Source organism: Stegostoma tigrinum, chromosome 6 (assembly GCF_030684315.1).
Source record: "Stegostoma tigrinum isolate sSteTig4 chromosome 6, sSteTig4.hap1, whole genome shotgun sequence".
NCBI classification, from domain to species: domain Eukaryota; kingdom Metazoa; phylum Chordata; class Chondrichthyes; order Orectolobiformes; family Stegostomatidae; genus Stegostoma; species Stegostoma tigrinum.
Genome location: NC_081359.1, coordinates 80362118 through 80373407, shown reverse-complemented (window position 1 = coordinate 80373407; position 11290 = coordinate 80362118). Strand labels below are relative to the sequence as shown.

Genomic DNA, 11290 nt, shown 5'->3' with positions numbered 1-11290 from the left:
GAGTATAGGAGTTGGGATGTTTTGTTGAGGTTTTACAGCACATTGGTGAGGCTTCTTTTGGAATACTGTGTTCAGTTCTCATCACCCTGTTTAGGAAGGATGTCACCAAGCTGGAGAGGGTTCAGTGGACATTTCCTAGGATGTTGCCAGGTATGGGAGGTACCAGTGATAAAGAAAGGCTGGATAGGCTGGGATTTTTTTCCACTGGAGCGTGGGAGGTTGAGAGGTGACCTGATAGAAATTTATAAAATAATAAGAGGTATAGAAAGAGTTGATAATAGTTGTCTTTCCCTAAGATGGGTATTTCAATAATAGGGGGGCACATTTTTAAGGTGACAGGAGAGAGATTTAAAAAAGACATAAGAGGCAAATTATTTACACAGAGGGTGGTTTGCGTGCGGAGTGAACTTCCTGAGCGGAGTGAACTTCCTGAGGAAGTGGTGGATGTGGATACAATTACAACATTTAAAAGGAATTTGGATGGATATATGAATAGGAAAGGTTTGAAGGGCTACAAACCAGGAGCAGGCAGTTTGGACTAGTTTAGTTTGGAATTATGTTCAGGTATGGACTGGTTGGACTGAAGGATCTGTTCTCCGGGCTGTATGACTCTAAGTCTCTACGATAGAAATTGAACTTGTTCAGATACTCATCATTGGAGTCAATACAATGTAAGGAATAAAGATAGGCACAGTTGTTTGAGCTACACTTATCCAGGCAAGTGGAGAATATTCCATCAAACTCCTGATTTCTAAAACAAAAATAATTTATTAGATGCCATTACTTAACGAGGGCAGTTAAGAGTCAATCACTTTGTTGTGGGTCTGCAGTCACAAGTGAGTGAGCCCAGATAAGGAAGGAAGATTTCAGAAGATTTCCTTTTCTAAAGACATTAGTGGATCAGTTCTTAAAATAATCAACTGTATTTAAATAGTTATTATTAGATTAACAATTACTCTAGGTTTTTACTGAATTCAAATTTTTCCATTATCCATGGTAGAATTTGAACACATGCTCCCAAAAGATTGGCCTGGGATTCTGGATTAATAGTCCCAACTGCAGCCATTCAAGTGGAATCAAGGGTTATGGGGATAAGGCAGGAACAGGATACCGATTGTGGATGATCAGCCATGATCATAATGAATGGTGGTGCTGGCTCAAAGGTCCGAATGGCCTACTCCTGCACCTATTGTCTATTGTCTAAGAAAGCAGATCACTACCACCTTCTCAAGGACAACTAGGAATGGGCAATAAATGCTGCCTCAGCCAGCAGTGTCCATATCCCTTTAGTGAATAAAAAGCCCAATGACATTATCATTGTGCCACACTTTGCCTTAAACTGTGACTGTCACTTGTGTCGCGTGGATGGAAAACTTTGGGGACAAAGAAGTAAGTTAAACTAACCACTGAACTGTAACATTGTATTAAGTAGTTGCTTATGTTAAGTTTCTAGTTAATTCATAAGCTTTTGATGATGTGGGATTCAGCAATGGAAACGTAATTGAATGCCAAGTGATGATAGTTGCCTTCTCTTTTGTTGGAAATGGTCATTGCCTGATATTTTTGTGGCTTGAATATAATTTGCCACTTATTACCCAAGCTTCAATGTTTCTAAGGTCTTGCTGCATGCTGACAGACTCCTTCAGTCCCTGAGGTATTGTGAATTGTTCTGAGTACTGTGCAATCATCTCCACTCTTGACCTTGACATTCATTGTAAGGCTGTCGACAGTCACTTTGGAGAACTCACCTGCCATTGATTTCTCAGCTAACTGAAGTTTTTCCAAGTGATTTTGTTTCACCAGTGCTGGTTTACTGACATTCAGATTGAAGGTGAGAGTCAGAGAGAGGAGCTGACCATATCTATGTTTTGTTAAATCCATGCTGTTTGTTCCCCATATTGTTGCGCAAAGCATACTACTGAGATATGGCAAGGGTGGCATGGTGGCTCAGTGGTTAGCACTGCAGCCTTATAGCGCCAGGGACCTGGGTTTGATTCCACCCTCAGGTGACTGTGTGGAGTTTGCACACTCTCTCCGCGCCTGCGTATGTTTTCTCCAGGTGCTCCAGTTTCCTCCCACAATCCAAAGATGTGCAGGCTAGGTGGATTGGCCATGCTAAATTGCCCATAGTGTTCAGGGGTGTGTAGATTAGGTGGGTTACAGGGGAATGGATCTGGGTGGGATTGGTGCTTCTAAACTAAAATAGTAGTTCTGAGGTAGCTAGTTCTATGTTTACCATGTGGGTTGCCTAAGTTTGTCAGGTGATCATGGCAGCCATTTCAAGCAAGCAATTTCTTTTCTTTTAAGACTGTTCTTATGCATTGAGATCTCAGATACTGAAGTCACGAGAAGAAAGTCGAACATTGATAGTCCACTTTCAGTATGATTATAACAACATACCAGTGGTTTATGTTCTGTCTCTATTAGCACTTCCAACACAATGACATAGCTTGAAAATTTCTTGCATGCACATGACCAAGACAATGTCCTCCAATAATTACGTAACATACCAGTGTCTTACAATCTTCTGGAGGTACAATATACTGTTTTCCAAACGGTATTTGATACTCCTGAAACAGCAGTACTTTTATATCTGTTGAAGTATCTGCAGCTATGATAAATGGAACCAGGATATCTGTGATATCCACATATTGGTGATCCTTTGGAAATAATGTTCCTGATGCATGTTCTGTCAAACTTGAATAGATTGGATTACCAGTGTCCCTTAGGAATGCATTGGGTGTCTTTTTCTGATGCTAATGTTATTCACTGCATCACTAACTTTGTACAAGTAGGATTTTGACTTTTTGTTACGCTGTTATATCTATACATCTTCTGTAGGTGACCTATAGTTTTACGGATGTAGATTTATTTTGTCATAGCTAGATAGTAGCTCCTTGTACGTGTGAGGCTAACAAAGTGGAAATGTTCCTAAGATGCTGCTTGGCCTGCTGTGTTCATCCAGCTCCACACTTTGTTATCTTGGATTCTCCAGCATCTGCAGTTCCCATTATCTCTGTACTTGTGATGCACGGGTTTAAGATGAGTGGGGAAAGATTTAAGAGGGATGTAGGGGGCAACTTTTTCACGCGGAGGGTGATGAGTGTATGGAATAAGCTGCCACAGGAAGTGCTGAAGGCTCATATAATCACGAGATTTAAAAGGCATCTGGATGGGTAAATGAATAGGAAGAGTATGGAGGGATTTGGGCCAAATGCTGGTAAATAGGAACCAAAAAAACTGTGGATGCTGTAAATCAGGAACAGAAACAAAGTAGCTGGAAAAGCTCAACAGGTCTGGCAGCATGTATGAAGCAAAAATCAGAGATAATGTTTTGGGTCCAATAATCCTTCCTCAGAACAGTTCTGAGGAAGGGTCACTGGACCCAAAACGTTAATTCTCATTTTTTCTTCACCTTTACTGGCAAACAGGACTAGATTTATCTTGGATATCTGGTCAGCATGGACGTGTTGGACTGAGGGTCTGTTTCCAAGCAGTACATCTCTACGACTCTACTTCTGTGGCCTTCGGTTACCCTACTGCACCTGTGCCTCATCATGTCTGCACACTGTGGTGCCAATGCATACACACATCTTTTTTAAACTGTTTCCTCTTTGCACCATTAATTTAGAGCTTGCTTTGCAAGCATTTTAATTTTACTCAAAGAAATCCAAGGTATTCACTGCCAAGCTGAACCTCTTCCTGGGAATACTCCTACAGATTCTTGATTCCTGTAAATTTTGCAACTGTCTTTAAACTCTTTCTAGCAAACACTGCTTTCTTTGCATATCATAACTGGTCTTAAATGAAGGTTTTAACCTGGATTGGCTGCTGTTTTCTCCCTCCTAACCTTCCATAAACTCCTGCTGACTTGTTCAAGTATGAATGGTTGTTGATTCTGCAATATTTATTTATAAAGTGCTAAGATTTTTAAAGCTGCAAACGCAGTCCTTTGGAAACTTGATCTGTTGGTTTCAATGATTTTTTTTACTGTTGTTCTTTGTGGTATTAAGCAACAATGCCCATCATTAACTACCATGACATATTTGTGGTAGAAGGATTTGGCCACAAATCCCCTTTTCTTGACTGGGTTTAAGGGTTTTTATTTGGTTTACAGTGGAACAAGAGCAACAACTAGCAGCCTTAGCAAGATTTAGTTTATTGCATGATTGTAATAAGATACAAAGTTACATTAGTAAGATAAACACTGTTACAATAACTAGGATGATATCTGTGGGCAATGTTTTCTTTAAGATGTGTCGTGGTGCAGCCACTCAGTCGGTCCACATGTGGCAGTTGGCATGTTAATATTATTTGCAGCATTGATTTCAGGTTCAGAAAGTTGTTGCCATACACAGACCTTGGAGGTTGATACAGAAGAAATAAAATTTACCAGGATTGCTGCTTGTGTGTACAGGTTTGCATACCATGAAGTTCAAGGTGCATTGCTTTAACCCGACCCAAGTCCGATAATTAGATTGGGCAGAATTTAATGGAGCCTTTGGTATTAACATTATACAACACATGAAACTACCAGATCATCATAAGAATCCATCTGTTTCACTCATGTCTTCAGGGAAGAAGGTTTGCCATGTTTATCTGGTTTGGGTCACATATGACTTCAAGCCACTCTTTAATGGTCCAACCTGAAACATCATAGCAAGCCACACAATTGTTCACCACCACCAAGTGGGAGGGGACAAGCAGTGAATGTTCAGCTTGTCAGCAATGCTCCTAACCCAAGAAACAACAATCAGAAAAAAAGTTTCCAGTGAGAAGAGGCAACATCAGGATTGCAGGCGGTAACATGCTCTTTAAAAAATGGGAAGATTAAAGACGAACAGAAAAGAGATGAAGCATGAAAGTAAGTTGTTCAGTTGTTCAACCCAGAATGTGGGATGGGTCCCTCTATCCTCCTCTCTCAGCCATTGTGGCATTCTGCAATGACTTTCTCTTATTTTCGAAAAAACCGCCTTGCAGCTCGCTGGTTGATTGGCTGGTTTTAGCAGCAGTCGGTGATTATGACGTAGGGCGGGCTTCCAGAGCTCGCGCTGTCAATGGTAACTGCCTGCACCGGAGGGGAGGGGCTGGGAGACGGAGAGCACCGGCACCGGGGTCAGGGGCTGGGAGACGGAGAGCACCAGCACCAGCACCAGCACCGGCACCGGAGGGGAGGGGCTGGGAGACCGAGAGCACCGGCACCGGAGTCAGGGGCTGGGAGACCGAGAGCACCGGCACCGGCACCGGAGTCAGGGGCTGGGAGACCGAGAGCACCGGCACCGGCACCGGGGTCAGGGGCTGGGAGACGGAGAGCACCGGCACCGGAGGGGAGGGGCTGGGAGACCGAGAGCATAGGCACAGGCACAGGCACCGGAGGGGAGGGGCCGGGAGACCGAGAGTACCAGCACCGGGGTCGGGGCTGGGAGACCGAGAGCATAGGCACAGGCACCGGAGGGGAGGGGCTGGGAGACCGAGAGCATAGGCACAGGCACAGGCACCGGAGGGGAGGGGCCGGGAGACCGAGAGTACCAGCACCGGGGTCGGGGCTGGGAGACCGAGAGCATAGGCACAGGCACCGGAGGGGAGGGGCTGGGAGACCGAGAGCATAGGCACAGGCACCGGAGGGGAGGGGCTGGGAGACCGAGAGCATAGGCACAGGCACCGGCACCGGCACCGGCACCGGCACCGGGGGAGGGGGGGCTCAGCGACCGAGAAAGGCAGTAACAACAGCCCGAAGGACACCGGGACTGAGAGCAGCGGCCTATCTTCGGCCGCGCGGGTAAGACAACACCCTGGGTGGGGTAGGACGCCCTCACACCACCTTCTGAGACTCCTCCACCCCCACCAACCCACCCGGCCCGGGTCTGACCTTGTCGCGCTTCCTTTTACCCGGAGGCCCAGCGCTCGCCGCCCTCTTGCAGGTCAGTCCCGGCCGACGGTAGCTGGCGGGTGCTCCGCGGCCCCTGAAACTGAGCGGCAGGACGCCGGGAGGGTGGGGTTCGGGGGTAAATATTGTGAGACTGATGTCAGGGATTTGCAATGAACCCTGTACGCCACACAATGAAATGTAAGTAAGGAACCTGTGTTCGAGATCATCGTGCCGGCTGTGGTTTGAGGGTGGTTGTCCTGGGAGACGAGAATGCAGTCAGATTCGCGCTCTCGCTAACTCCGAGTCCTTAAAACACGGGAAGCAGAACTGAGATTTAAGACGAGAACGCGAAATCTCTGCATATTGTAGCTGAACAGTGTCGGCCAAGCATCAATTCTTAAATTTCTTCCTCCTCTTGTAAATGTGTTTGAAGATAGTGATTTCCACTGCATTGATTCTTTTTACCCCCGATTGGCTGGCGCATTGACTAAGTTCGTTTGACAATGACAGTATATCTCAAGAATACATTCCAAGCTGCCCCCTCGCATTACCCCATTTGTAAACTTAGTATCCAAACTGGCACCAGGTCCATTTGTCCTTCGCCCTGTCAGACCTCTATATTTGCTCGCTGAGGAACCAATTCGATTTTTAAAATTTCATTTCGTGTTTTCAAGTCCCTGCATAGCTTCACCCTGACTTTTTCCGTAATCTCCTTAAGTTTGATAGTTAGCTTTTGCAATTAGCTTTGATGTTCCCCACAAACTTGTTCCTATGCTGTCTTCTCACCCTTTTAATCAATCGATTTGTCCTTTTGTTGAAAATGAATCAGCTCCCAAACCTCATTCTTTGGCCAATTTGTATGCTGTCTGCCTTGGATCTTAAATGACCCCTCATTTTCCTTGTTATCCATTGTTGGGCGGCTTTCTCATTTTGCTTTTGTGCCACACAGGAATGAACAATTTTCTCAGTTCTTCTGTTCTGTCCAAGTGTTTGCCATTGCCTATCCAATGTCTTCACTTTAAGTAATGTTCCCCAATTTATCCTCGCCAGCTTGCACTCATAGCATCATAGTTTCCTTTGTTTAGACTTGGGGCCCTAGACTCAGATGCCACACCCTATCTTGATGAAGAACTCTTATCATATTATGGTTACTCCTCCCAAGGAGCCTTGCATTGCTAGATTGCCAATTATTCCATTTTGATTTCACAACACCCATTCTAGAATGGCCTTTATTCTCATTGGTTCCAAATATGTTGAAACCAGAAAACCATCCTGAACACAATCTAGGAATTCCTCCTTTACGATATTGAGATTTATTTGATTTGCCTGATCTCTCTTGCAGGTTAAATTCACCTGTAATTACAGACGTACCTTTTATTGCTATCATTTGTAATTTCCTGTGTAATCTCCAATATTACCATTACAGTTTAGGTACCTATAAATTAACCCCACTATTGTTTTCTGCTCCTTGGTAGTTCTAAGCTCTACCCATACCAATTCCACTTCATAGTGCTAATATTCTTCTCGCTATTGCTTTAATTTCCTTTCAAACCACCAATGTTAACCCACGAGCTTTTTCTTTTGTCGGCTCTTTTTAACAAAAAATAAATATCCTTGGACATTCAGTTCTCATTCCTGGTGACCCTACAGCTATGTCTCATAGAATATAGAACATTACAGTGCAGTACAGCCCCTTTGGCCCTCGATGTTGCGCCGATTTGTGAAACCAATCTGAAGCCCATCTAACCTACACTATTCCATTATCATCCATATGTTTATCCAATGACCATTTAAATGCCCTTAAAGTCGGCGAGACTACCACTGTTGCAGGCAGGGCATTCCACGCCCTTACTACTCTGAGTAAAAGACCTACCTCTGACATCTGTCCTACATCTCTCACCCCTCAATTTAAAACTGTGTACCCTTGTGCTAACCATCACCGTCCGAGGTAAAAGGCTCTCACTGTCTACCATGACTCCATAATCTCAACTGTATTACATCAATTTTATATCTGTGATATTGGACTGTGTTCCTCCAAGGCTCAGCGCGTCCCCAATATTGATGGTTCAATCATTGCTGGTCAGGCCTTCAGTTGTCACGAATCTGACATCTTAATTTGCCTTCCTAAACCCTACTGCTTTCTTCCTTTTAAGGTTCCTGTAAATCTTCATTCTTGACCTTTTTTTGTTATCTGTCCATAATATCTCCTCAAATTTTGTTTGATTGCATTGCTGTGAAATATCCTGTTTTACTACGTTAAATGTGCTGTATAAGTATATAAGTTGCTAGTGATAGCAGACTTTAAATGGACACACGTGCCAGAAACCTTAAACCTTGTAGGCTCAACACTTATTGTTGCATTTTTACTGATCCTGACACAGTAAAACTAATAGAAGGCTTCAGAGGTTATGAAGTTAGATAATGTTTTGTGATAAATAACTTGGGTAAACCTTTCTTTCTTTAAAGTCAATTAATAAGTTTGTTTTGTCAATTTTAAAGTTTCCAGTAAAAGGGGGAAGTGGAAAGCTGAGGAAAGTAGTATTTTTAAACAGAGTGTTGGAGTTTGGATGGAATACTTCACAGTTCACGGCTGAGGATGAAACTAAATAATTAGGGTAGCACGGTGGCTCAGTGGTTAGCACTGCAGCCTCACAGCGCCAGGGACCCGAGTTCGATTCCAGCTTTGGGATCTGTCTGTGCGGAGTTTGCACATTCTTCCTGTGTTTGTGTGGGTTTCCTCCAGATGCTCTGGTTTCCTCCCACAGTCCAAAAGATGTGCAGGCTAGGTGGATCGGCCATGCTAAATTGCCATAGTGTTCAGGGGTGTTTGGGTTATGGGGGATGGGGATGGGTCTGGGTGGGATGCTCCAAGGGTCAGTGTGGACTTGTTGGGCCAAAGGGCCTGTTTCCACACTGTAGGGAATCTAATCTAACCTAATGCATTTGTTAAGAGAAAGCTGGATAAATACACGAAGTGGAAGAAGACTCCAGATTATTGGAAGTGAAGAGTACGGTGTGATTAATTTTTCTTGCTGTAACTAAGAGGTGGCATTGTAGTGATGGCTGTGACTCCAACTGCTATCAATATCTACATTTTCCCAGAAGTTATTGCTTGTAATTATTCAATAATATGAAGTGGTCATTGTGATTTTAAAATCAGTTTTTGTACCTTTTTTAACTGATAATGTCAAGTGTTCAAGACTTTGTTAAATTTTGTGGGGCAAGAAGTTTTTAACAATATTTTTATGCAGACACATGGATTCCAAAGCATGTTCAACTTTCTAATACTTTAATCTTTCAGGAGTGTGGAGCACCATGAGTTTAGCAGAAATTTATGATAATGTGAAAAAAGGGAGGGAATATGCCCTTCTAGGAAACTATGATTCTTCAATGGTTTACTACCAAGGGGTAATCCAGCAGATTCAGAAACACAGTCAGTCAATCAGAGATCCAGCACTAAAAGTGAAGTGGCAGCAGGTATGGCTATCAAATTTTCTGCTCACCCTATATTTCCTTGGGGCACTTGTTTACGCATTTGCTGGTTAGCTCGCTCTTATCTCAACTTCTTCATTATTGTTTACTGTAGGTGGTGATGTGAAGAACTTTTAAAATCAAAATATTTGGTGATCAAGAAATATATGTAATCCTTCTGTTCAAGCAGTGACTTGAGAATTGTTTATCCCCAGATGATTTTTGAATATCAATGTTTGTACCTTATCAAATAACATTAATGTCTTGATTGAAATACATAAGTCCTATTCCAGTTGCTTAATATGATGTTATGGAATATTGATAGGTTTGTGCTGAAATGAACATAAAAAAGATGAGGGTAGAAATCTAGATGGGGAAATAAGATGGCATTTGAATTGGGGAAGAAGAGTATAAAATAAAAAGGTTGGGAAGTGTTGGTGAGCGCATCACTGGACAAGTAGGCTAATACTCTTGGAGGTTGGGCTTAAATCCTACCACAGCAGATGGTAAAATTTGAAAGGTGCTCTTGTAGTACAGTAGTAGTGTCTTTGAATCTAATCCAGAAGGCCTGAGTTCAAGTGAAGCTATGTTCCACGCCATGGCTGAACAGGTTGATTAGAAATATCTATGAAATAAATAAATTGGTAAATAGTTTCAGTTATTGCTATGTTATTTTACAGCTTCACCTCATGCACTCTGTGCTTTCACTTGTACTTGTACCTAATGTTCTGAGCACGTTTCAGGACCCATGAACTCTCACTCCACTTTCACAGTCATCTCAAGAGTCTTAGCGAACTCACTTTGAACCTCCCTTTATTTCCTTTATCTAGATGCTGCTCCTTTCTAATATATAGAAACTGACCTCCAGATATATGGAGAAAGTGCCCACCTATTTTCCTGACAGCTACACCACCTCTACTTTTTAAATTTGCCTGTAAAACATTAAATCATGATAAATTTAAAGCATTCTCAAACTGAATATCTCAAGGAATAATTTTTGAGGAATATTTTTGTCCTTGCTACCCATGTTTTGTTTCCCACTGCTGATTCCATCATCCTTTTTGTCATACATTCTGGTGAAATGGGCCACCAAGATTTCACATGTCCTATCTGACCCAGGGCAAGTAGTTTCAAACCCGACATTCTATTAGTAACCAGTCTATGATTCTATAAATGATAACATTCACTGCCTAATCTTGCCCAGATCGATTTATGAAGCATCCAGTTTATTTCTTGCCAGTTCCAATCTTATTGCCCATACATTCTCAGCTCATCTAAAACTCAATAGGTTGATTTGAAGCAGATTTTGCTTGCCCGGGACCCTGAATTCCATGATCTACACTGACATCTTGAGTTTACCTTCAAATTCTTCTAGTGTCAGCCTAAACTCTTGCACTGTACTCCGGGCTGGATCGTCCTAGGTTGTCCAACTCTGTAGTCTTCATATTCTTCTCATTAATCTCACCACTAATTTCAGTGTCTTCCAACCTCCTGAATGCTGTTGTCCCTTGATGGATTTTGGGTTTTTTTTTCTTGTTCTTTTAAAAACTGTCTTGAGGTTGATTTACTTGGTCATTCTTTGCTTCAGAACTTTATTTCTCCTATGAAGAGGGGGGAGAAAAAAGGGCTCTCGTGTATTGCGCTGTTAATTGAGGTTTGAAGAAAAATCTATTACCATGATGAAGATCATAAGGCATAGGTTGCACCATCCACCCATATGTTTGTTCCACTATTTGATCATGGCTGATATGTTTCTTGTCCACCCTATTCAGGCACCTCTGTATTCTGTTAGTTTCAATCAGATGGCCCCTTGTCCTTCTAAACTCTGTCGAGTAGTAGGGTAGTGTTAGAGGAAAATTAGTGAGTGGTGAAGTGTTAAGGGATAAGGTACCAATGTAGGTCAGTGAACGTTATCTGATAGACATGTGAAACTGTGTGTAGAGTAAGACA

The 11290-nt window shown here is 42.7% G+C and overlaps 1 protein-coding gene across 3 annotated transcripts in view; it reads left to right on the top strand.

Moving 5' to 3' along the window:
• Positions 1 to 5670: 5670 nt before the first annotated feature.
• The window catches only part of katnal1 (katanin p60 subunit A-like 1), a 31694-nt gene continuing 26074 nt past the window's right edge, over positions 5671 to 11290 (top strand). The window contains exons 1-2 of one of the 3 annotated variants that reach the window (XM_048533494.2): positions 5671 to 5779; positions 9171 to 9346. In XM_048533494.2, the coding sequence (XP_048389451.2) occupies positions 9185 to 9346 (162 nt within the window). In that variant the 5' untranslated portion in view covers positions 5671 to 5779; positions 9171 to 9184. Of the gene's footprint in view, positions 5922 to 5942; positions 6068 to 9170; positions 9347 to 11290 lie in introns of those variants that run through there. The other 2 variants (XM_048533491.2, XM_048533493.2) reach the window with 2 other exon arrangements.